The sequence below is a fragment of the Lepidochelys kempii genome, chromosome 2 (genome assembly GCF_965140285.1).
Source record: "Lepidochelys kempii isolate rLepKem1 chromosome 2, rLepKem1.hap1, whole genome shotgun sequence".
Classification (NCBI taxonomy): Eukaryota; Metazoa; Chordata; order Testudines; family Cheloniidae; genus Lepidochelys; species Lepidochelys kempii.
Genome location: NC_136381.1, coordinates 48,677,119 through 48,704,187, shown reverse-complemented (window position 1 = coordinate 48,704,187; position 27,069 = coordinate 48,677,119). Strand labels below are relative to the sequence as shown.

The 27,069-nt window shown below is 42.4% G+C and overlaps 2 protein-coding genes across 7 annotated transcripts in view; one reads left to right on the top strand and one right to left on the bottom strand.

Moving 5' to 3' along the window:
* RMDN1 (regulator of microtubule dynamics 1) overlaps positions 1–2,791 on the bottom strand; it is a 29,851-nt gene extending 27,060 nt beyond the window's left edge. The window contains 3 exon segments of the mRNA XM_073330651.1: positions 311–428; positions 2,497–2,685; positions 2,687–2,791. Coding sequence (XP_073186752.1) covers positions 311–428; positions 2,497–2,685; positions 2,687–2,776 — 397 coding nt within the window. The 5' untranslated portion in view covers positions 2,777–2,791.
* A 244-nt stretch (positions 2,792–3,035) lies between these two features.
* Positions 3,036–27,069, top strand: part of CPNE3 (copine 3) — a 64,058-nt gene continuing 40,024 nt past the window's right edge. For 2 of the 6 annotated variants that reach the window (XM_073330650.2, XM_073330645.2), the window contains exons 1-4: positions 3,036–3,136; positions 16,136–21,243; positions 24,278–24,417; positions 25,482–25,661. In XM_073330650.2, the coding sequence (XP_073186751.2) occupies positions 24,286–24,417; positions 25,482–25,661 (312 nt within the window). In that variant the 5' untranslated portion in view covers positions 3,036–3,136; positions 16,136–21,243; positions 24,278–24,285. Of the gene's footprint in view, positions 3,182–14,105; positions 15,835–16,135; positions 21,244–24,277; positions 24,418–25,481; positions 25,662–27,069 lie in introns of those variants that run through there. The other 4 variants (XM_073330646.2, XM_073330647.2, XM_073330648.2 and 1 more) reach the window with 4 other exon arrangements.

Sequence of the window (27,069 nt, the reverse complement as noted above, 5' to 3'; positions counted from 1 at the left end):
AAATTCAACCTTATCTCCCAACAAAGACTTCAAAGGAACAGCATCTGTGTCACAAGCTTATCTTATCCACACAGCAAAGTTTTGGCTATGCTCCTAGTGATATTTCTGAGACGTGAGCCATGCTAAACAAGAACTTCACTATTGATTGAGTTCAAAGGTAGCCTACAGCTGAACAGATTGTATAAAAATAGCCTACAGTGGAGATATTGGAAAGCCTTACATAAAATGCTTCTCAAAGTTTTGGTACTGTAAAGAAGTGCCAAGTCTGCATCTGAATGACCTCAGGACATTTGAATTCACAGAGCTTTACCTTTGACGCTAGCATGAACCACAGCAAAGTGAGAAATAGAGTTGTAAGCTTCATAACTCAAATAAGACACTGTCGAGAGTGCAAGCCCTCTTCTGAAAAGAGTTAATTTTCCAAACACCTGAAAAGAAAAATAAGGCAAGTTTATAATTTTTGACAAAGCTGCTCTGCAACTCTCTGGAGCAGCCGTCACATTCCAACCTTATGTGCACAAGAGGCTCTCAGAAGTTACAGAATAACAATAATGGGAACAGTTCTAAGGTTTCAACTTCAAGATTTCGGTTTTTACTGTGCAAACAGGAAACTGGGCTTTGGGAATTGATTCATTATAACACTTTGGAACACGAACCTAGTATTATTAACATGAAGAAAGAATTAAAAAACAAAAAGTAACTGACTATGTTTAATTGTGCGAAGAATACAAGACAAAACAAGAAGCAAGAATATACAAGTTGTTTGGTAAAAACTGAATTTAGAATATGCTCTGATGAGTCAACAACTTTGAAAAAAGTCAAAAAGTGTCATATTTTAATTTCATAACGATAAAGGCTGAGTCAAACTATGAGTGATTTTCCTCCTGCTTCAAGTGTAATTGGAAACTTTGCAGGTAGCCTAATACTTTTGCCTGAAACCCACAAATAGAATTGGCTTGGAAGGATCTCTTCATCTCTTAATTGATTTGATGCTCAAATTGTATTCAGACTCTCTTTGTTAATTTTTGTCAATCTGCTCATTACCAGACTTGTATTTGAGAATGTCATGGTTTTGTGTGTTTTAAGTCACCAAAAATGTAAGTGAGAACTTGACTTGCTATTTATGCTACAACAAACATACATCAATCCAAGCTCTAGTCTACACTAGAGTTAAGTCAACGCAAGGCATCTTATGTCAACCTAACCGTGAAAGTGTCTACACCTAAATTTCGCTCCCACCAATGTAACTGCCCCGCTATGCTGTCTTAATAACTTCACTTCCACAGGCATCATAGAGTCAAGGTCGATGTAGTTACGCCAATGCAGTGTAGACACTGTGTTGCTTCTGTCAAGTGTTACTGGCTTTCAGGAGCTATACCACAATGCCCCCCATTGACAGTACTATCGATACAAGTGTTCCTGGTTAGGACATGCACTGTTAACGAAAGGAGTGAAGCGCAGACACACACAAGTGATGTAATTACTACAGCAGCTGTATGCCAGTGTAAGTTAGGTTGACATAATTTTGCAGTGTAGACATGGCCTAAGTCAAGCAACCCCTAAAACATTATTACTTTTGTAGACCATAAACCCAGCTATTTTAGAAGTCAGAATGTCATCCGTAGGCACCAATAATTCCTATTTATTTCTTCACATTCCTCTCTACATGGCTCATCAATTTAGCATTCAGTTGCCACACATGAAAAAATGAAACCTTAAACAGTGACAGGGAAGCAGATTATTTTCCCCCGCGGCCATGACACTAAAAGTAGAAGCTTCAGGCAGGGGAAACAAGGGCATCAAGAAAACACTCACTGCCCACCCATAGTGAACCAGGAACCAAGCGTAAGACAGTTCAGAAAAAAACAAGCCATGTGTAACCTGTTTGGGATTGTCTGGATGGACAGAAGGCATCTAAGAAGTGGGTCACATCAGGCATTGCTTTAGCCATGAGCTCCACAGCTGTGTTTCGGGCTGATGCTAGTAAGGGCAACGTCTGGGCAGCAGGCGTCCTGATATGCTGCAGTGCTACAGTTAGCAGTGTTTGAGAAAAGGGATACCTGGGGCAGGTTAGTGTTCGTCTTCAGCCCTGTCGCTAATAGGTCTTCACCTGACCTGCATATTCTAGAACAGCGACTGGACAGGGCTCAATGGCAGCGCGGCCCGACCCCCTCCACCCAGAAAGGGGGATGAGAGAGGGTGCGAGGCCCGAGTGCGCCCAACCCCGCGGGCCGCAGGTTTACACCAGGAAGGGGTGGGGGCGAGGCTCCTGCAGGGGAAAGACCGGGGCGGTGGACAGGAGGCTTCAATGGCAGGGAGACGGGCCCCTGGAAAAATCTCCGTCCGGCAAAGACAGTCTCTCTCCGGCGGGCTGACAGGCTGGGGCAGCGGCCCGGCCGGGGCGCTGGCCTGTGACTGTCTCGGCGGAGAGGGGCGGGAAAGGGTCCCCAGAGTGCGTCTCCCACGCGGGGCTCAATCTCCCACCTCTCCCCCCACCTGCGCCTGCCGCCGCCAGCCGCGTCTCAGGCCTCCAGCCTCCGACAGGAGCCGCTTCCCCGCCCAGGCGGCGCCTCGGCGCAAAGGCCTCAGGATAATAACTGCTGTCGCCATGATGCGCCACCCCGTGCTTGGCCCGACCCGCCCGCATCCTGGGAAACTCAGTGAGAGCGCCCGACCGGAAACGGTCCGCTGGCAACAATGTCCGGGCCATACGGGCCCAGAGCTCCCTGTTTCGACAGGATGCGGTCAGCCCCGATAGTGTCCGAGTAGGACACATGACCTCGCTCTTTCCGTTCCGCCCGCTGGGTTCTCTGCTCTTTCCCCCATTCTTTAGAGGGAAGCGTCGTTGGGGGCGAGGCTCAAGTAGGGTCTCTGAAGTAGCAGAGTTGGGGGGCGGGAGAGGAATTGTGATCACGTGGCCTCATCCGCCTCTGCTCGAAACGAACATCCCCGCTCGGGAATTTCATGGCTGCCCCGGAGCGTATCTCGCGCATGCTCCGCTGCGCCCGTTTGAGGGTGGAGCGGTAGGCGGGCGGGCTCGGGGGCGGAGCGTAGGGGGGCCCGTGTTATTGCTCCGCTTTCTGGTTCTAGCCGCTTCCTTCCTTGGTCCCGGGGCTTGGACCCTCAGCGCTGGTCGGTGAGTGAGGCCGTGGCCCGCGGGGCCTCGCCGGGCTGGGCGGCGGTGAGCGAGGCTAGGGCAGTGGGCCGCTGTGGTCTGGTGATGGGGAAAGGGGCGGATCGAGGGCAGGCGGCCCGGGGGGGGCCGCGGGCAGGGGCACGGCGGATGGGGAGCGCTGGGCGGGCGGGCGGCGGCGGCTGAGGCGGGGCCCGGTTGGGGCGGGGCCAGAGCGGGCGGTTGCGGGGAGCGGAGGGGGCAGTTAAGTGGGCGGGGCAGTTGAAGAGTGGGGACGCAGGTGTGGGGCGGGGAGGGCGCTGCCCACTGCAAACCCCTTTGCTGCGTCGGGACCCACCTGTGTAAATAACGGAGTTAACTCCCTGCTTACATTACCTGGAGGGTCCCTACTCCCCCACGGCGTAGGCCGAGCCTTTGCAGGCTGTACCTCCTGCAGAGGAGGGGCTGCCTGCCTGCGGATAAAGTGCACAGGGTGGCTGCTACTGCAGCTTAAATATTTTCCAGAAGTTGCTTTATTAAGTCTTTTCACATCCCGGGTAGGTAAATGCTATTGTTATTCCACAGTTAGGGAAACTGAGGCACAGACGTTAAGTGATTAGCACAAAGTCATGACATGACTTACCATAAGTGAGTTGCAGAACCAAAAGTAAAGCCTAGGAGCGGTGGCTCTGTTGTGTGTTTTAACTGGAACGTGAGGTAGTGGTTACAAGAATAATACAGACTAGCGTAGTGTGTTTTAACCTGTTGTCGTTTGTGGGCCCCAAAAAAATTTCAAATGGAGGTGTGGACCCCTTTGGAAATCTAAGACAGTCTGCGGACCCCAGGTTGAAAACCACCGTTCTATGGTAACAGCAGCCTTTCGTGGACTTGTTAGACATAGTCTGTGGACCCTGTGGGGTCTGTGGATCACAGGTTGAAAACAACTGGATTAGTGTACCAGCTTGTATTGTAAAATATAGACTAAGGTTTTTGACCAGCTTCCTTTTTTAAAGGACATACCTACAATGTGAAGCTGTGTGGGACTAACTTGTGTGAACCTTAAAGAGGCAACTGGCATTATGCTTGTTCCTTGGGTAGTTGCTTAAAACCGGTTTCATTTACTTAAATTGTAAGTATTAGCCTATATATGTAGAAATGTAATACTATTCCTCTGTGTTTTTCCAAAACTGTTCCCGTAGAGCTGGTTGAAGAAGGACAAAATACCTTGTGATAACTTTCATGAAAAACTGTATCCCTTTTTGATGCGGGGGGGAGAGGGAAATCTCAGTTTGTTTTTAGACCAACTCCATATCTTGGTGCTGTTGAAGGCAGAACTCTGTTCACGCATTTTGTCAGTCTTTAGGTTTCCAACAGAGGTGTAGGAAAAAGCTGGATATTTGTAATGCCAACCAGTTTTTGAAGTCCTTGGACTTCAAAATCATACTATCTAAACTCATCAAATGTAGTCAGTAACAAGGATCTGGAAAAATCTAGATGCCAAAATTCCTAAAACATGGCCAAAACTCATGCTGAAGCTTGCTCTTCAAGCTTCAATTCTGAATCCATGATTTGTACCAGCTGCATAGACAGTTATGGTCAAAATTTTCAGAGCTTCCATTGACTTCTCAAAATTGATTCGGACTTAGCTTGGCACAAAAATGTTTTAAAAACCCATATCTTTGGCTCTAAGTAACTTCTGATGCTGTTGGATTAAGCATTTTAAGGGCATGTGTCAGGATGCATGGGACTTCCCAGATTCCTCTGACAGGTTTCAGAGTAACAGCTGTGTTAGTCTATATTCGCAAAAAGAAAAGGAGTACTTGTGGCACCTTAGAGACTAACCAATTTGTTTGAGCATGAGCTTTCGTGAGCTACAGCTCACTTCATCGGATGCATACCGTGGAAACTGCAGAAGACATTCTATACACACAGAGACCATGAAACAATACCTCCTCCCACCCCACTGTGTGTTGGTAATAGCTTATCTAAAGTGATCATCAAGTTGGGCCAATTCCAGCACAAATCCAGGTTTTCTCACCCTCTGCCCCCCCCCACACAAACTCACTCTCCTGCTGGTAATAGCCCATCCAAAATGACAACTCTATTCACAATGTGTATGATAATCAAGGTGGGCCATTTCCTGCACAAATCCAGGTTCCCTCACCCCCCTCCAAAAACACACACACACAAACTCACTATCCTGCTGGTAATAGCTTATCCAAAGTGACCACTCTCCCTACAGTGTGCATGATAATCATGGGAAATGGCCCACCTTGATTATCATACACATTGTGAAGAGAGTTGTCACTTTGGATGGGCTATTACCAGCAGGAGAGTGAGTTTGTGTGTGTGTGTGGCGGGGGGGGGCGGAGGGTGAGAGAACCTGGGTTTGTGCTGGAAATGGCCCAACTTGATGATCACTTTAGATAAGCTATTACCAGCAGGACAGTGGGGTGGGAGGAGGTATTGTTTCATGGTCTCTGTGTGTATATAATGTCTTCTGCAGTTTCCACGGTATGCATCCGATGAAGTGAGCTGTAGCTCACGAAAGCTCATGCTCAAATAAATTGGTTAGTCTCTAAGGTGCCACAAGTACTCCTTTTCTTTTTGCAGATTTCTCTGGGGACAGGCACTAGCTACATTTTGTCAGTAGAAAGAAAAGGAGGACTTAGAGACTAACAAATTTATTTGAGTATAAGCTTTCGTGAGCTACAGCTCACTTCATTTGTCAGTAGGTGACTATTTAGGGGGTGGTGTCCAAATATTTGGCTAGATCTAGTTGAAACAAGTTGAGTTTTTAGACTTCCAGTAAACTCAGTCTGACAGGCTGAATCTGACACTGGCTCAATACATTGTCATCTAATGGATATTTCAGTAAAACAGAACATCATGTTCTTATCTTACTGTTCAGAATAAAAATTGCTAAAAGTGACAAGTTTTTAGAGAATGAAAATGTAATCTTTCTAGGATTACTGTTGAAATTGCCTGAACTTTGTTTCGATTCAGGTTTTTTTAAAAGGTAAAATTACATAAGCTCACACTGGTTTTGATGTGCTCTGTTTCAGCTGAGTAGAAAAATACTCAATGTGTAGCTGTCTAGGTTGAAATGTAATCATAGGTAAGCAACAGACTTGTAGAAGTAATGTAGCATATGGCATGGTCTTATTGCAGCCTTGGTATACATATCACTTCATGTTACACTGTTTATGGATCCCAAAAATCTTGGATTGTAGAGTAATTATGAAAGAAATTCAACTATCCTCGAATCCCCAATTAATCTTCCCCCAGGTAAACCATTTTCATACAACAGAATCTTGCAGCAACTGGATGTGTGCATTCACGTGCTGCCTAACTGTGTTTATCAGTAATTCTGGGTGAATTGGCCAGCTGCTCCTATGAAGAGTGGCATTAGTAGTGCTTGAAGCAATGCATTTGAGGATGCTCATAAATCTTGGAGAGTCACGGAGGCGTGGGGCACAGGTCACTTGCAGGCTGGTGGGTCTGTCTATATAGTAAGATAAGCATTATGACTAAGGCTATGATTTAATCCATGAGTATTTTTCATAAAAGTCATGGATGGGTCACAGGCAAAAAACAAAAAATCGTGGCCCATGACCTGTCCATTACTTTACTAAAAATACTCATGATAGAATCTTGTGGGGGGCGAGGGGGAGGAAGGGTGTTGCAGGGGAAAGCAAGGGGTCTGCTGTATGGAGAGCCCCAGGAGGCCACTGCCGCTCTGGTTTCTGCCGGGGGTGGGGGAGGCGCGTAAGCCCCGGGGACAGCCGCGTTGGCAGCTCCTCGGGCTGTCCCCGGGGCCGCCAGAGCTGTGGCCGGTGTGGCTGGCTGTGAGACTGTCCGAGCGGCTGGCTACAGAGCTGCTCTAGCAATGGCCGGTGTAGCTGTCCCTAGGGCCACCTGAGCATCTGGCGCCAAGGCCAGCTGCTTGGACGACCCTGGGGTCAGCAACACTGACTGCTGTGTTAGTCATGGAGATCGCAGAAAGTCATGGAATTCACAACTTCCGTGACAGACACGGAGCCCTAGTTATCACCTTTTTCCAGGAAGACAACATGTGGCATCCTACACTGATGGCAAGGGTGATGTGTGGCTAGCTGCCATGGTAACTAGCCAAGTATTTGTGTGTACAGGGTGAATGAAAATCAGTGATTTAGAAAAATTAAAATTCAGAGTTTTTAAATTTAAATTAAATGCAGTTTATTTTTAAAAATAAACATATTTGAAATTGACAACCTATGTTAAGACTTGCACTTATAATCAGAGCTTAAATTTGTTGGAGCTGTCCAGAGCAGAGCTCTGGTACATATTTTCAACCCCTCCAGAGTTTTTATAGGATGCTGCAGGGGCAGGGAGGGTGTTCTAGGAAGTACTCTGAGAATTTAAGCCCTGTTTATAATCTAATGAAAACATTTAAATTAAACTCAAAGTATTTAGTATATGTTTGCTGCCATCCTTTAAAGAAACTTAAATCTCTGACCTGATGACGGTCACCTGGAACCAGAATTTGTTGAAATGCTATATTAGCTTTTGGCAGCAGTAGCAGCCTCTACTTCAGGTGCAGATGGAATTTTTTTTCAGTTGAGTTTATTAAACTAGCTCAGTTCAATGGGTAGTTCAGACTTAAATTGGGAATTAAAAAAAGCAGACTGGAAAAGGAAAACAAGCTTTCCTATGAATAAAAATAAAGTTTGAGAGGATCAGGTTTAGAAGTTCTGAAATCTTGAAAGATACTGCCCAGAAACAACAGTTCAGTTCACCAACTGCAGATAATACTTTTCTTGTTTAATAAATCAGTTAGTTTTAAACGGAAAACATGTTTTGATGAGCTTTTAATAAACTTTTTTTCTTGTGTTTCCAGAACATTTAAGGTAGTTGTGTTTAATTTTTAAAAGTTTATGCATGCTGTTTTTGCCCCTTTTTAATTGAATTTGATTTTCCATCCAAGCAGTTTGACTCAAATCACAAGTAAAAATGTATCTATTATAACTCTTATTAAATAAGAAATATCATTCAACATTTTTAACAAAATGAAAAATTAAGAATCTGAATACACGTAAATTGAGCTATATAATTGCTTAAATAAGCATATAAGTAATTGATTGTAAATACTTTGTTTTTAAAATTACTTTCCTAAACATATTGTCACCAATTGGTATGAGAGACTATGCACAGCAATCAGGTGTCTTGGCTTAGTAATTTATATAGTGACACCAGCTCTTGGTGCTTTATGAATGAAGATGATCCTTGCTCCCAAAATCTTAAATATCGGCGATGATACAAGAAAAATGTAATATGAGTAGTTTAGGTTTGGCACACATTTTGTTAGTTCCAGGTTTTTTATGACAGTTTTGATATATAACTGGATTTTTAGTTGAGGAGATAAGAGAAACTGTATAGCTAACATATCTAGTCGGAAATTGGAAGAAGTTGTGTAAATAAATTTGCCTTATTTTTAGTTGCAATGAATTTCTAGTCACCATGAATATAAAAGGTATCTATTTACGTTTCTAAAAAGCATTTTCTTCTCTGTCTCTTTTGACCAGCCATTTTGTCATTTTTCAGAGTAACAGCCATGTTAGTCTGTATTCGCAAAAAGAAAAGGAGTACTTGTGGCGCCTTAGAGACTAACCAATATATTTGAGCATAAGTGAGGTGTAGCTCATGATAAATGCTCAAATAAATTGATTAGTCTCTAAGGTGCCACAAGTACTCCATTTTGTCATTGTCAGATCCCTCTTCTTTCAGCTGTTTCCCTTTGCAGTCCTAACTTACCTTTTGGATGCCCCTCTGCCTGACATCATACTACACTCCTTCACATGTACCCCAAAGTGGTATTTCTCAGAGTCTGTTCCCAAATTCATTCTAGATTACTTTGTCCTCCTGTCTGTTCAACCTTTCTTTAGCCAAGTAGTTCTTTGAATTTGCAATCCCTTCATTTTCCGCATGGCTTTCTATTGTCCAGGGAGGGGCAGGGAGTTTTAGGATGCTTCTTGATTCCATTCTAATGTTTACTGTCCATGTCAAAAAGCTGTTAGCCTTGTGGCATTCTAACTGTCGGCAATTTCTCTTGAGTTTCAAAAAAATGGAGCTCATACAATAGATCCACACTCAAAAATATGATTGTGATGGACTGTACCCCATGTTCAGCATTTTTACAAGATGGTAAATATTGTGCAAAGTATGCTTTGTGAGGTATCATTTGAAAACTCATAATCTACTGAATGTTATTGTCCTGGTAAAATATGTGTGTCAGCATTGTATGTAAAGTTATAAGATTCTACTGTATAACATTGCTATAATATGCTCCAAGTTTAAGAAAACCAGGCCCAGACCAGTTTTTCAGAGACAAAAACACTGGTGCTCCTGCCAGATATCAGCATAATCAGATGAACTGTAATGGACTATCACCTAGGTAAGCAGCTGTTCTTTGGCAGGAAGGTGGGTGTGAGCAAGAACTTTACATGTTGACAATGGAACTGCTGGGAGTTTCCGTGTAAATAGACTGGCTGTTGCCTGAACCTCAGCTGGAGATAATCCTCCAAGAGGGTAGACGGGTATAAGAACAAGAAATAATGGCCTTCAAATCAACTCTCTACCCCCATCTTTACTCACTGCCCCTGTAGTGCTTGAAAATCAAAGGAAGCATCATTGAACTGGGGGAGGGGTCCCTGGCAGGGAGGCTTTTCATCCAGTACAGACTGCTGTAAGCATATGGTGAGAGAAAGCCTTTGCTTTGAATCCATTTAACTTGCTAAGTTAGGTGTTAGTTTTCATATTTTTATTTGTAACCAATTCTGACTTTACTTGTAGTCACTTAAAATCTATCTTTTTGCAACTTGTTTTAACTAAACCAGTATGTGTTTAGATTGAAGTGTTGGGGAACCTCTATTTGAGGAAAAGTTTGTGCATATCATTTTCCATCGGTGAAATGGCCAGATATGATGTGTCTGCCTGGGTTCCCTTGTTTGTGTATCATGAGAAGCATGTAGGAGGTCTATGTGGTGGGTTCATGGGGGATGAGTTTGTAGAGTTTCTCTAGGTGGTGTTTGGGGAAGGATTTGATGATATCCTTAATTTCCTGGGTAAATTGTGGTATGGGACTGTCTTTGAGTTCTTTATAGTAGGTGGTATTAGAGAGTTGTCAGTTGGGCCTGTTAACGTAGTTGTCGCTGTTGAGGACTACTCTGGCATCACCACAGTCTGCTGGTTTGATATCTGGTGGTTAGATTTCAGGGACTTTATGGCTGGCCTCTTGCTGATGGAGAGATTTATGATGGCTGTGATGTTTAAGGATTTCACAGTCAATTTTTTTTCCTGAAGCAATCAATGTAATTGAGTCTGGTTTCATCCGCTATGTGGTGTTCAGTCAGATTGCCAGTGGAGATGTGGTAATTGTGAGTGGTGGTGTCATTAGAGACACATGTCCCTACAGACCAAGACACACCAATTCAACATGGCACCAGACCAGATGCAAAACCTGCCGATGTATATTTACTGCTACGTTGATCAACACTCAGCCACAACATACCTTTCAAGATCAGTGGACCTTACACATGCCTATCACAGCATGTGGTTGTGACCTTATCTGATTAGAGTATGACCATGCAAGTCATTGTTGCTACCACTGTTATATAATTGCAACAAATCTTATACAAAGTGTGACTTATGGCCAGAAAGGGTTACACAGCTTGCTAGCTAATTGACCCATATTCAGCCCAGAGATGTTTTGGTAGATAATGTTTGCGGTTTTGTGTGTTTACGTATATACTGAATCTGATCTCAGAACTGTACTCATGTCTGTATGTATATTGATCTTTTAACCAATACTTTTTTTTTAAATACATTTTAGTTTATTTAATAAGAACTGGCTGTAAATGTGTATTTGGGTAAGATCTGAAATATTCATTAACCTGGGTGGTAATGTGTCTGATCCTTGGGGATTGGTAGAACTTTTTTATATGATGAATAAGATTTTTCAGTAATCCTCATCATATTTGACTTGGATATCTGGGTGGAGCCTAAGACTGGGTTGCTTTAAGGGAACTGTGTTGTTGGCTTCTGGGTAACTAGTAAGGTATTAAAGAAGCTGTTTTGTGCTGGTTTGATAATTCTAAGTATTGGAATGGATTGTCTGCCCCATTCTTTGCAGTTCACCTTAATTGAGTAACTCCAGTGTGGCCCCCTAGGAATCCTCGTTACAGTGGTGTACCTCATTCAGTGCAGTAAGTGCCTCAACAACTGCTATGTGGGTGAAATGAGACCATCTCTGTGCTCTCAAATGAACTCACAGGAATATCATAAGACACAAACACCCTGTCCTGTATGGGCAAACACTTTTCACTAATAATCACTCTACATCTGACCTATCAGTCTTCATCCTCAAAGGAAAACTGCACAACACTTTCAAAAGAGGAGACTGGGAGCTTGAATTTCTAACTCTGCTAGACACTAAAAATCATGGACTCAATAGAGACACTGGATTTATGGCTTATTACAGCAATCTGTAAACCACTAACCCCCGTTTTTGTCCTATAGCTGCGGACATGGGCCACTCTTCCTTGAATGGTCCCTTTAGAATATGTGTTAACTACTTATGCTAAACAATCTGTTCCATCTTGCATTGAGCTGTGATGCTCAAAGTTCCTTTTCCAGACCTGAAGAAGTGCTGTATGTGGCTGAAAAGCTTTTCTCTCTCACCAGCAGAAGTTGGTCCAATAAATGATATTACGTCACCCACCTTGTCTGTCTAATATCCTCGGGCCAACACATCTACAACTACATTGCTTACTGAACAAATCCAGTATATTCTATTCATTGAACTAAAGCTCAACTAATCTCATATTCTTCTGACAACATAGAATGTTAAGCTCCAAACTTGTTGAGTCATCTAAGTGCAAATAGTATTGGCTTTCTTATTTCAGTCAGAGAAAGCCTTTACCCAGAAATGACTGCCATAAGCTTTACCAAAACATTCCAAAAATATTCCTTTGGTTTGAAAATAAGCATGGAGACTTTTAGCTCAAAGTAATTTTTTTTTTCCCCAGAAAGTTGAGTAATTGAAAATAGGACTTTGATTTTGAGTATCTCATAAATCATTACAGTGCTGCTGTCATGGGGCATAATACAAGTGAATTCTTCCTGTGTTAAACTGTTCATTCTTTTTTAACTAAAAGGTCCTGGAGTTGAATTTGGGAACTTTGGTTTGGTAGATGTATACAAATAATGTATTATTGATTTTGGTTTCTTTCTTTTTTTAAATTTTGATTTTTCACTGAGAAGCACATAGGCAGACCTCTGAAATCAGTCCCCTGAGAACTGACTTTTAAGAATTGGAGTTTGTAGAGTGAGATTTGGTCATGCCATGCTATAAACTGAAAAGGGGTGTGTGAAGTATTAGACTAGAACATGTGATCACTTATATTTCATTCCTGCCTGGCAGATAAAAGCAAGTTCTAACTAGAAAATATCCTCCTTTCTTCCACTTTGCATTAATCACACAGCCAGCTACTGACTGTTTGTAGAAGTTAGAGTAAAAATGTTATACAAATTAAAAAAAAAAAAAGGCATGGCTTGGGCATTCGTCAAGTTGCTTAACTGAAATCTTTTTCTAAAGTAATTGACGCTAAAAGGTATTCTGGTAAACTGTAGATCTTATTCTGATAAACATATTTTTGCTTATCTGAATACTATTTAACAGGTTCACTTTCATTGTACATCTTGATGAGTTTAGAGATTATTTGTTGTATAAACTTTACTATACTGCCCTGTAATTCAGGAGATTGCTGTTTCTTAGTATTCAGCCCTAAGCAAAATAGCTAACTTTAAAAGTGTTGTAATGTAGTAGGTATATTGGCCTTACCCATGTTTCAGTAGAAAAGCTTAGGAAGACTAATGAGGTGTAGTAAATCACAGGACCTGGTAAAGCCATTTGTAGACAAACCCAGAAAGTCAAACTGATAGTTTCTTGCCTGCGGCTTTTACTATCTGTAGTATTACTGTTTCTCAGTAAACGCTACTTGGCAAAATAATTGAGGGCAGCTTCTTTTGTATAAATCTATTTATAACTAATTAATAGTCTGACCTATTGTACAGGTTATGCCACCAGTATTTTAAGTAAATGTTTGAACTACAGGAATGCAATGATCTTTACGTAAGAAAGTGACTTAAGGTACATGATTTCTGAGGGCATTATGTGCCAAAAAATTAAAATTCTGCACACAGTATTTTATCATTTGCAGAATTTTAAATTTGTTAAATAAATGTGGAAACTCCAGCATGGCATTGGGGAGCACAGGCCATTGGTTGTACAGAAGTGGGAGATCACTGTGCAGCTCCCCCCACAGGACATGGACTCAGTGGTGAAGCTGCACCCAACCCTGATACCACGCATGGACCAGGCCTGCCTCAGAAACACCTCATTGCCCTGTCCCTCTGTGCCAGGTGCACTAGGTGTGGGCAGGCAGGCTCAGGAATGCAGTATCCAAGTGTAGAGGGGCTTAATATGGGGAGATCCAGGTGTGAGTTGAGAGGGTTCTGTGTGGGGTAATCTGGGTGCGGGTCCAGGTGAAGGTGGTTGGCGCTCAGCCGGGGGTGGGGGGAGTGGGGTGTCTTGGTGTGGGGGGATAGAGCTTGGCAGGAGGGTGTGGGGGATTCAGTGTGGGGTTCCAGATGCTGGGGAGTGGGGCTCAGTGGGGTGGGGATCTATGTGAAGTTGGTTAGGGCTTGGTAGGGGATCCGGGTGCAGGTGGCTTGTCGGGGTGGTCCAGGGGGAGTGGGGCTTGTCAGGGGGTGTTCTGGATGCGGGGGGGGGGGTGAGACTCAGCGGGAGGGTCTGGGTATGAAGGGGTCTGAATGTACAGGGGTTGGGTGGATGGGGGAGCAGCTCCCTGTACAGGAATCCCTCCCACTACAGCTGTGGAGCAATGGGTGCAGGAAACACAAGGGGTGGGGAGAGCTTGCAGAGCATCTTACAGTGGGGGGAGAAATATGGGAGTGGGTCTGACATGGCCCTGGATGCTGTGCTCAGGAAGAAATAGTCCCATCCTGCCCAGCCCAGCCGGGACTAGCAGCTGAGCCCGGAGCAGGGTAGGAGCCACCAGACAGGTCTTCCCTAGTCCCGCTTCCTGCCACACAATGATTTTACTTCTCTGACGGCTGCCCTGGGACCCAAAATATACTGCTGGGGATGCTTGCATGACCACTCTATGGCTTCCCTGTCAGAAAGTCCTTTTTCTGCAAGGAAGCAAAGAAATCTGCAGGGGACATAAATTCTGTGCATGCGCAGTGGTGCAGAATTCCCCCAGGACTAGTGCATGGATAACTGCCTTGGTATGTTGTTCTTGGTTGTCCATTTGTATTTGTTAGACAATATCAGATCTGTTTAAGGAACCTCTCTTTATGCCCTGGAGAGAAAAATAAAATAAAAAAATAGTTTAAAATAGTTTGGGCACTGCTATTACTTACACCAGTGCAATCCCACTGGTTCAGTCAGCAGTAGTACAGGTCTCTATTGCACAGATCTTCTAACAGACAAAGAATACTCAGAAGTTTAGATATGAACTATTAGGATGTACAGGTACATGCAAATGAACTAAAGGGTGTTTCCTGCTGTTGTTACATTGTGCAATTCTAAACCGTCTTTCTTGGAAGTCATAGAAATTAAAGCTCATAACTCCTGTGTAAATTCACTGTTGCCAAAACCAAAGTCTGTAGCGTGTTCAAAATAATGCAGTAACTTGTGCACATGGCTTTCTTCAGAGCTCTTATTTTTGGAACCTTTTTCAGATTAGTATATATGTAAAGGGCTAGGGCTTATTTTATAGCAGGGTGTATAAAAATCAATGATTTTTTTTTAAAATTAAATCTGCTTTTTTCCTCAAAGCATTTTACAAACAAAATCTGATCTAAAGGTACATTATAGCTCAAAGATATCTCATCATGGAATAGGGATTACAAATACTAATTCTACAGTATGAGACAATATATTCATGTAATCTTTAAGAAAAGTTTTGTTAATGAGTTCCAGTAGTCATAGATTAGGGACCCAGTATTATGGGGCTCCAGGGACTTCTGTATAGATTATTTAGGTTAATCTTTCTATCTACGCAGTGGGACTCGGTGCTCAGATACCATCAGAGATGCTTAGTTTTGCAGTTCTCAAACTGTGGATTTGTGTCTCCAGAGATAACAGCAAAAATGTTATTAAATAATGTATAGAGGTGAAAAATAACAGACCGCAACCCTATTGTCCCCCTGCAAATTTGTATACCCAGAGTCAATCCCTTACCTGTCTCTAAAAGTGTAAAGTTTCAAAAAGTTCACTGAATAGAAGATTGTTGGGGGCAGAATAGATTTGGACAAGGAGAAGAAGTCTGGAGATGGGAAGGACAGGCAATAGAAACAGAAATTAAACTGTTGGAGCAGCATATTCCAGAAGTCCTGAGGTCTTTCTGAGAGTAGCCTTCATTGATTTGAGATCTAGCATACCATTCTCTCACTAGAAGGGAAAACCTATAATGGCAGCTTGCAATAAAAGAGACCCGGTTTGGGAATATTTTAATGAAGTTCCTCTACTTGTGGGTAAGACTGGCATGTGTGCAAAATGCAAACAGTGCAAAAAAGAAATGCAAGGCCTGGTCACCCGAATGAAACAACACATGAGAAGTGCTCACTCTCAGGAAGAGGCTGCTTTGCATCTTCAGGTTAGTAAACTTTTTTTTATTTCATACTTCTTTCTTAAGGACTGCTTGTCTTACTTCTGGACTATTCTTGAATTCTCATGGTTGAGCAAAAAATATAGTTGTTGTTCTATGGTACTAGCATTTTAGATGTAGTTGTGATTAAAAAATAAATAGCTGAAATAGGCAGATCTTCCTTTTACAATTTCACCTTTAAAGTAGTACTGATCATCCGTGAATGCAATGAGTAATACTAAATGAGCAGTATGGTAATAATAATTAAATAACTGCATTGACTTTTTTTTTTTTTTTTTTTTTTTTTTAGGAGAATCCATCTTCAACGTACAGGATTCTGAAGACTATCCACCTTCAAGATCATCATCATTTTCTATAGTTTCTGAGTTATCTGCCAATGATAGTGTTTCAGTCACAGCATGTATGTCACATAGCCACAGTATATCACCTCTAGCAAAAAGGGAAAGAAAAATCTCCATCATCCGGAAACAGCCATAGATAAGTTTGTGATAAGAACTAGCAGATTACAAAAAAATAATTGCCAGGTTTGTTTATGCAACAAACTCTCCTTTCCATATGATTGAGAACCCACACTTCATTAATATGGTTTAGTCATTAAGACCAGGACACAGTCCACATAACAGAGCAGATATCGCAGGCAAGTTGCTGGATAAAGTGTATGAAAGAGAAATTGAGCAGTGTGCAAAAGATCCAGAGGGTGAAATTGTTAACCTGAGTCTTGATTGGTGGAGCAGTGTCCACAATGATCCTGTTGTATGTGCTTGTGTGACAACAGAAGAAGGGAATGTCTTCCTTACAGAAACAATTGATACATCAGGAAATGCGCGCACACACAGCAGAATACTTACAAGAAGTAGCAGTAAAAGCTATAACAAACTGTGGGGAAAAAATTCAAATGTCTAGTATGCAGTTTGGTCACAGACATTGCTGCAAATGTATCCAAGACGAGAAGAAATTTTGAAGAGAGTCCCAAGCTAATAACATACGGCTGCAATGCTCATTTGCTGCACCTCCTAGCCAAAGACTTCAGTGTTCCAGAAATAAAGGCTAATGTTGTTGAAATTGCAAAATACTTCCCAAACAACCACTTTGCAGTAGCTGCTCTAAAAAAACAGGAGGAACCAAGCTAACTCTCCTGCAAGACGTGTGATGGAACCCCGTAGTGGACTGTTCTAAGCACTATATCAAACTGGCCTAATCTGATGACTGTCTGTGAACAAAATTGTGAAAAAATAGATGGCACTGTCACAGCCAAAGTTCTCAATATTGGGCTTAAGAAAAATGCTGAACACATGCTGGGTACCCTGAAGCCTATTTCTGTAGCCTTGAACAACATGCAGGGAAATAGCTGTTTTATTGCTGACACTGTTGAAATTTGGAAGGAACTGAATGAGACCTTAAAAAGAGAAATATGCAATGACAGAGTTAAATTACAAGCATTAAAAAAATGAATGGGACCAAACGAATGGGATCGGTCCTGGGGCTGGTTTTGTTCCACATCTTTATTAATGATCTGCCCGATGGGATAGATTGCACCCTCAGCAAGTTCGTGTATGACATTAAGCTGGGGGGAGAGGTAGATACGCTGGAGGGTAGGGATAGGGTCCGGAGTGACTAAACAAGTTGGAGGTTTGGGCCAAAAGAAATCTGGTGACTCATCCCCCTTCTCAGTAATTCAGTCACCTTCTCACTGTTAACTCAGTTGATCTCTAGCCTCCCAGCCTGGCTAAACAGTTGTGTCATTTCAGGAGCCTAGAAGTCTTTCAGTTGTGTGCTTGTGTTTTTATCTGGGAAGTCATTGTCTCCTTCTTATATAGACCCTACTGTATTTGAGCGTTATAGGTGTATAAATAAATATTTCACTACACCAGTGTACAATAATTTTGCTCACTGACCATTCACTTACAGGGCTCATAGACATGTAGGTGATATGTAATAATTTTATCTCAAGACAGTTCTTGGAAATTCTTTTAAAGTTTCCAGAAACGTTCACAAGCCTTAGCCAATGTTAATGGAATTTTAATGGGAACCATCAGGGTAGGCAACTCAAATTTTGTTTTTGTTTTGAATCACTAATCTTTTTTTTATTTTCTCTCCATTAATGCTTTTTTTGGGGGGAAAGTGGATTTAGTGCAATGAAAAGGTGACAGAAATCTCTGAAGTCCTCTCTCCTCAGAAAGGGCACAAATTGACTAGCATCTTTTCCACTCTGTAAAGACACATTGACAGTATCCACAGCTGTTATTCTGGCACTCTTCAACGGCAATAATAGACTAGATGGAAATCTTAGAATCAATATTCTCTAAGGCATCGAGAGGTATTTTTTATTAAAAGTTGGTAACAGCTTTTTCTAACATAACTTGAACCTGCTGATTTAAAAAATGGCTGTTACCAAGCTGAATTTTGACATTTAGACCTCACATTTGCAAATAAATATGGCTGCCAAAATTCACCAGAAATGTATGTTATACCAACAGTGTGTGTATGGACTTGTCAGCAAATCAAATCAAACTGTTTACCATAATTCCTTTTCAGTCTATTCAGAACAGAAATGAGAAGACGTATACCATGGCTTTAATACCTCTAGCACCCTAATAGTCCACTCTGTATAGCATACAGATATCCTAATGTTAGGAATAAGTTAATCATAACACAAGTTATATTTCCTGTAATATGTGAAATCATTCTTGCATGTTTACTGTGTTTTATAGTACATAATGCTTTGTAGTCAGAGCAGAATTAACATAGGATAGTAATTTTTTTAGTTAGAGCAACAATAGTTTAGAAGAGGTGGTGGTTTGATACTCATTGGTTAGTTGTAGGTAAACCGTGGAACCAGTAGTAAGTATCAATAGATCCACCCAGTTTCCTGCAATTTCTGCATTATTTGCCAAGAATCAAATAAAGAAGATGTGCGTGAAGCAGGTGAACAAGGATTACATAAAACAAGGCAGGCAACAGTCATTAGAAATTGTTTGAAAGGTACAAAATTCAGAGGCCATTGGCAGAATTCAGTTCATCTTTCTTTCAGAACAGACAGTATCAGTAGTGTGGCATAGACATTGCTATGCCTGATACATAGACAAAGCCAAAATTCAGAGGATATGGAAAGCAAGAGCTTTTGCAACTGATATCATGTGTGGCAAGCTATAATGATTTCAGTGAAGAGGCCAGTGTCCATAATACAAGACAGTCCAGTTCTGTGACACCTACAGACTTGAGATGCTGCATATTTTTGTCAAGAAGTGCACTCTTAAACAGACTCACCTGTTCATTCACTCATCTCGAATGTAGTGATAATGAAACTAGTTGTATTTGACCACAAAATGAATGTCCATTAAGTTGGAGTAAATGATCTCGGCTGCTGAAGGCAAGTCCCACCTACCTAGTTACATCCTATTTATGAGGTCTTTCTATGATGGAAAAAGAGCGACTGCACTAAAATTACTGACACAGCCGTGCTTTGGTTTCAAAATAAGCTTCAGTGTACCGTCAGTCACGGCCATGTTTTGGAGCTATCTGATGTTTGGCATTGTTATTGCAATCTTGCAAAGGAAACTGACATTGAAACTGTACCCTCTTACATCAGTTGTAGATCTTCATTCAAGCAAAAACTCCAAGCTGATATTGGGGATTTATTTCTGTTCATTTCATTGCCTGAATGGTCTCCTGCTGAGAGACAACCACTCTTCGTTCCAGCCAAGTGTAAATAATCTATCCATCTCACAAATGATGTCGTCTTCTTTTTAAGATGATAGTCACTCCCATTTACCATCCCCAGGAGGACATATTTCTGTCACTGGTGCATGTTGCATTGAAAATTTGGGGAGATACTTTGTCACACCTTGGTCAGAAAGTTTTCAGTGTCAGTGGGGATGATGCAGCTCCTCACATTCCACATGGCCTGTACATGTTCCTGCACCTGCTGTATGAAGGCCAATCTCTTGAGGGCTATTCTGATGAAGACCCTTTTGAGAAACAAGAATCCAGTGAAATTCAAGGTGCATAGTATAGCTCAAGATGTTGCATATGGTGGAAAGAAATGGACACAGAACCATATTTGTCTTGCAACAAGGTCAATTTGTTAATCTTATCCATCAGGCTGGCCACTCTATTAGTTAAGAAGCAATCCTGAAGATGGACACAGCCCTAGCATAGAAAACCCTACAAGCTAGATGCTGAGAATGTTGCTACTGGTCCTCCCAACCTGGTTCCCAGGAAACTTGTTTGATATACAGCTGACAATGTTGACATAAATTATGCTTCTCTGGATGGCCAAAAAAAAAACCCCAAAACCATGCAATCCAGGTTGCTGCTTGGCAAAGAGGGCCCAGCCCCTAATCTGGTCTTGAATGATCAAAGCCCTCAAACAGCGCACTTAGTGTTCCTGATGCAATTGATGTGATCATAGCAGCCAATATAAGAAATGGTGACGCTAAGCCAATATTGACAGACTGTGTTTGCTAGGAGTGGTACTCTGAATCTGAAGAAAACTGCCAAGCTGCAGTGCAGGAAAGAGCTTCTAATATGGCCTTTGCATTCTCCTCATTTTGATGTTTAAAGATAAAGTGTGGATGGACACATTTCAGCCAGTGCACATGACAACAGAACCAGGAATAACTACCATTGGATACTTGCCAATTATTCAAGCCTCTGCCCATAAGCTAGGCACCCTCAATACTGTTGTATGGAGATGCAAACATGTCAGTGTTTGGGTAGTAGTATGTGTTTCTAATTATTGTTGAAGCTCTCTACTGTAAACTGGTGGTAGGAAAATGGAACATACCAGAGTACAGAGAGTGACATATTCCATAATTAGGCAGCCTCCATATCTTCCAGAAACTTAGACCAGCACACACAGGCTCCAAAGCTAGCAGGTTCCTGGATTGAAAGTTGAGTTTTTGGAGCATGTTATGAATGGCAAGTTGTATGTCAGAGCGATGCTGGTCCACAAAATGACATTTCAAGTATTGTGGTATGTATTTCATCCACAACTCTTGGACTTAATAGCAATGCATGATCAAGAGATTAAAGGGGATGTTAAAGCATATCAGGCACATTCTTATGGTAAGCTCTTGTCAGTCTGTACTTCACAAAGATTTCAAAATCTCACCTCTGCAACTAGTGAAGGTAGTGTGAACGTAGTGTGAACTTCAGGTTGTGGTGGTAGTACGTGTTCAGCAGTGCCCAGAGGGAAGGAAATTGGGAGCTGCCTCTCCACCTTCAAATGAATACTTCTTGCTATATGGCCGCACAAAATATGCAAGATAGGGTGCCATCTACATCATAGAAATGCATCAACTTCCATCTCAAGTGCTCCAGGTTCCCTTGCTGGAACTCCGTGTCGAGAGATCATGACAGAATTTCAACCGAATGACTCCTGATCAGAGCAAGAAAGTAAGTCTTGGTCATGGCTACAATTCCACCTTACTCAGCCCTCACTTTCCAGTGACACCATCAGTTTCTAACATGTCTTGGATTGGATGACTTGGGGAAGGTGAAAAATACAGAAGCATTTATTTTTAAGATGTGTGGTCCATAACACAGGCAAAGAAGCATGTGCCATTTTGTTCACACACTTGTGGTCATAAGAAACACTACCCCCCACCAAGTAATGCAGGTACTCCCCGTCAGTACCTGGCTTGAGCAGGGGAAGCTAATGATCCAACCAGTGGACCAAATTTGATGATGAATCCTGGTTATGTGCCACCTGACGCACGCTAAGAAGAATCACTAAGTATCAGGTACATTGGAACAAGGTGGTATCAGTTCTCTATATCTGCATGTGCCTGTATGAACTCATGCTCTCCTTCACCTGCATCATTGACTTCTGCACCCTGTTGTGCAGCCACAGAGTATTGCCTCCATGCAATCTGCAGATACTGGTGGCAATGGCATGAACCGAGGCACCAGACCTCTGTCCTCCTGTTTCCAGCCCATTGTATTTGGAGGAGAAACTATTGGATTTGGGCAGTGGGTTTGTCTCCAAACTAGTGCCTGGTAGTGAGCTCTGCGCATGTGGAAGAAAAATGGATTACTTGTGGGAGGGTAGTGTTTTTTATGACCTCCAAGTGTGTGAACAAAATGGCACATGCTTCTTTGCCTGTGTTGTGGACCATACATCTTAAAAATAAACCTCTCCTGGGGAGCAACAGCTTGATACAAACTATAAAAGCATATCTTCAGTATATAGACATAGCTTTTTAAATAGCATCAGTACATACATTTCATAACATTAATGACCAGCATGATCCAGGCTTTCATTTAAGATCTTACAGGACACTTTAGGGATAGACACTATGAAAATAATGTGTTAAGCATAGTGAGTTTGTCAGGCCTGTTAGGACTTGGCTGACAGATTAACAAGCCCTTTGCCACTGGCACCAGTGGGCCTCTGGTTCATACTAGACAAACAGGAATCATACACAGATGTTCAATATCTTCATCAATGATTTAGATAATGGCATAGAGAATACACTTAAAGTTTGTAGACGATATCAAGATGGGAGGGGTTGCTAGTGCTTTGGAGGATAGGATTAAAATTCAATATGATCTGGACAAACTGGAGAAGTAAATAAGATGAAATTCATTCAGTAAGGACAAATGCCTAGGTAGGTTTTGGAATCTCCATCATTGGAGATTAAGAGCAAGTTAGACAAACATCTGTCAGGAATGGCCTAGATCAGTGGTCCCCAACCTTTCTGTTGCAATAGCATATTCATGTTCCCAGAAGAGTGTAGCGGGCACTGGACAACCAGCCGCTGAAATGCCGCCGAGAAGTGGCATCATCAAGAAGCAGTGGCATTTTGGTGGCGACGCTTCTTGGTGTTGCTGCTTCTTGGCAGCATTTCGGCAGCGGGTTGTCCAGCGGAAGCGCTCCCTTGTCAATAGGTGGGTGCACATAAATGCCCTTGTGGGTGCCATGGCACCCGCGAGCACCACGTTGGGGACCACTGGTCTTCCTAACACTAAGTCCTGCAATGAGTGCAGGGGACTGGACTAGATGACCTCTTGAGGTCCCTTCCAGTCCTATCATTCTGTGAAGACTCAGCTGAAGGAACTGGGGCACAGAAGAGCCTTGCCTTCTCCCTAAAGGACACTGACCAAAATGCAGCCGACTGTCTTGGTAGCGGTGAGGACTCTGAGGGAGGGAATTGCATTTAGGTGTTCGCATTTTTTCTATAGATCTGTAACTCTTCAGCTTTCTCTGTGTGTGTGTGTGCACGCGTATGTACACATATGACTTTTTAAGAAGTTCCTTTGCAAAGCCTGCATTTTTCCTTACTTTAACTGTTAGGTGGTATAAACTGGAGTACCCAGGAGAGTGGAGTTCAGGAAAGAGTGTGCGTAGGCTTCTGAAAGAATTTGGTGGGTTAAGCAGACAGCTGAGGGTAGGGTTGACTGCAGGGTCCAATTTTCCAAGGAGGAGTTCCAGATGGGAATGCTTGAGAGGGCAGAACTAGAAACACTGGACACTACTCACATTCAGTTGGTTTGGAAGCACATGGGATTGAAAATTTGGAGCCCAAATCAGCAGACTCGTGACTGTTCAAGTGGGGATTCAGCCAGGGCTGTAACAAATGTATTACCAAAGTTAAGCTATAGTTTAATATTAAACTAAAAATAAAACATTATAACTGTCCTAGAGTAAGAGCTGGAACTGCAGTCCAGGAACCAGATGGTGATGGACTGCTTGTGCAGCACTTCTTGCTAGTGGGCCTCCTTTGGGTTCAAGGAAAGACTCGGGATGCTTCAGAGGATGTCCAAGAAAGTTTATAGTAGGCACTTACGGGATAATATGCTCCCAGCTAAAGTTTTCCTCCTCCTAACCCTCGTAATTAGAGGTTGGCTTTAGCCCAGGATTTTATATAAATTTTAAAATCCTGCTAAGTTCTTGGCTTCAGTATCCTGTTGCAGAGAGGTGCATACTACATATGCATTGTGTGTGGGAATTAATTTCAGCTCTGAATTTGCCAATTTTCCTTTTCAATTAGTTTTTGTATTATGTGACAGTGAATACCTTCATATGGGTGTTTTGCAGCATAATCACTTAATGTTTATTAAGTGCTTTAAGAACTCAGGGTGAAAAGTGTGCCAGAAGTATCTTATTTAATTGATACGGTTTTCTAGTGCTATTTCCAGTTTCTTACTTTGGTACCCAGATGGTTTGAGAAGCCTGAATCTTTCATCTTGTATACACATTTTTGTGTGTTAATGATTGGAATGAAGTTTTTTTTATTTAAATGAAGCTAGAAGTTTGTTACAATATACAGATATGTGTCAGTGTGACTTGTCCAGGTAGCACTTAGAGCTCCAAATCTTGCTCTTGAGAGGCTCATACTACGCCTACTTCCTGATGCTTTTAGGTTGCATCTGTTTATTTTTGGAGTCTATATTTTTTTTAATATTTAGTTCTTCTACTTATTTCCAGATTAGCAGATGGCGGCACAGTGTGTAACAAAGGTGGAGCTGACCATCTCCTGCAACAATCTCCTGGATAAAGATGTTGGTTCAAAGTCGGACCCGCTGTGTGTACTTCTCCATAATACAAGTGGGCAACAGTGGTATGAGGTAGAGTATGACACTTTTTTCCTAGAATATTCTTAAAGTACAGTCTGGCTGAGTATTTCTAACAATGAAAATAGTGAGGTACTAGAGTTACTTTCAATAGTTCTTATGACTTACCAACTGTACTAGATACTTCGGGCCAGAGTGTGTGTGTGTATCAATCACGGACATGTAACCTGCTACGGAGCTGCACCGTGCGAGTGGTACTTTTATTTTATCTAGGCTCTCATAATATCTGAGGCTATGGCTACACTACATCTTAAGTTGGTATAAATTATGTGTCTCAGGTGTGAATAAGCCACCCCCTGAGCGACAGAAGTTGAACCTACCTAAGCACCGGTGTGGACAGCGCTATGTCAGCTGAAGAGCTTCTCCCACCAGCATAGCTACCACTGCTTGCAGGGGCTGGAGTAATTAAGTTGATGGGAGAGCTCTCTCCTTTTGGCATAGCTGCACTGCTAGTGCAGACGCTCTGCACCGTTATAAGCTCTGTGGTGTACCCATAGTTTAATTTCCCGGGGGGGCCCTGCTCTCTGCAGAGAATAGACGGGCAGGCAGCAGGCCTTCTGGTGTACTGGAGGAGCTAACTCAGAAGCAGCAACTGCTCTGTCTTCTAATGGAATAGTGTGTGCTTGCCCCCAAAACTGCCAGTGTTGCCCTTTCTAATGATTTGACTTCTTCCTGTTCTCTCATTGTTTGTTCTTGTCCAGTGTGGTGATTTCATCAGGACTACTAGGTTTTTCAAACATTTCTGAGTTCATCTCTCCCAGCCTTCACTTTGGACAAAATGTTACATTTTATTTATGAAATGTCCAGAAGTGACTGCATTTCACTGGTGGGAGAACTGATCCTTAAATATGCCTTGTCTACCACACCTGGATTTTGTAAAATTTAGTTTGTAAAGTACTTTCTACTAGGATGAAAGGTGTTCAGAAGTGCATATTATTATACTTGTACCTAGCAGGGCTCTTGGAAGCCTAGCATGAGATGTGAATTGATTTGGCCACCAGCATAGTTGTATGAGCCAGTTGATGAACATCTTGGTAATGTGACTTTTCTATTTGCAGGTTGATCGCACAGAAAGGGTTAAGAATTCCTTGAACCCAAAGTTCGCCAAGAGGTTCCTAATTGATTACTACTTTGAACTGGTTCAGAAGTTTAAATTTGGGATTTATGACATTGACAACAAAACCATTGATCTAAGTGATGATGACTTCCTGGGAGAATTTGAATCCACTCTGGGACAAGTGAGTTCAAACAGTGCCTGAGCATGTACTACAGGGAATATGTTTGTGACTGGTTACTCCTGGCCTCCCAGGGTGTCACCTGATGTGCTGCGGTACTACTGAGCCCACCTGTTCCACCAGCCTGGGCTCCCTTACGCTGTCGTGCTGAGCCCCGCCTGCAAGCCTCCTCCAGCATACACCCAGCTGCAGACAGACACAGATACTGAAATCAGCACTCATGGGAAGGCTTCGGCTTAGGAATGACCCAGCACTAAGTTCACACCCCCTCTGGAGTGTAAACCCAAAATTGTATAGTCTTGCACTGCACAGAGAACTGTACAGTGTAAGCTCATGAAATTTGCTCCCTTCCTCAGTGTGGAGGAAGATGTCCATAGCTTTTTGCCCCCTCATGTATGAATTCCACAAACTGATTTTAGAGAAAACAAAAACCACGTTTATTAACTGCAAAAGATAGATTTTTAAGTGATAAGGGTTAGCAAACAGATCAAAGCAGATGGTGTTGAGCAAATAAAACAAACATGCAAACTAAGCTTAATACACCAAAGAAACTCATTACAAGTAAAAAGAAAAGGAGTACTTGTGGCACCTTAGAGACTAACAAATTTATTTGAGCATAAGCTTTCGTGAGCTACAGCATCTGAATGCATCCAATGAAGTGAGCTGTAGCTCACGAAAGCTTATGCTCAAATAAATTTGTTAACCTCTAAGGTGCCACAAGTCCTCCTTTTCTTTTTGCAGATACAGACTAACACAGCTGCTACTCTGAAACCTGTCATTACAAGTAGTAATTTCTCACCCTAAATGTTGTTTTAGGCAGATTGCAGAGGTTCCTGAAGGTAAACTGCTCTTGCTTGCAGTTTAAACTCTAGGTATTTCTTTCACAGGCCAGACACCTTTTCCAGCCTGGGCTCAGTCCTCCTCTTGCCCCCTCCCTCTCCCCCCACCTTTGTCCTTGTTTCTTAGATGTTTCCAGCTGTCATCCTGGGCAGGGATTCAGTGAATAACAAACCTTGATTACATCCCTCCCTTGCCTGAAATAGGTTTTACATATGGCAGGAATCCTTTGTTTTCCTGTGTGGTTCCTCGCCCCCCATCAGTGGAAAATACTGGTATTCTATCATGGAGTCCAGTGCCAGGTTTCATAATCACATGACCCTGCAGTGTCAAAGCAGCCATGAGTCAAAGGCCGTTTGTAGCATCCCAGAGATTAGCATCTTTAAAGACCCATTGTTCTCCCTAATGGTCCATTGACTTGTCCCCAGCTAGCCAGCCAGACTAATTGCATTCTGTCTGGTGGGCATTCCCCAGGTGCAAACACTTTTGTACTACAGATGTACAGTCTATATTCCTAACTTTAGATACAAAAATGAGACAGGCATACAAATAGGATAATCACATTCAGAAAATC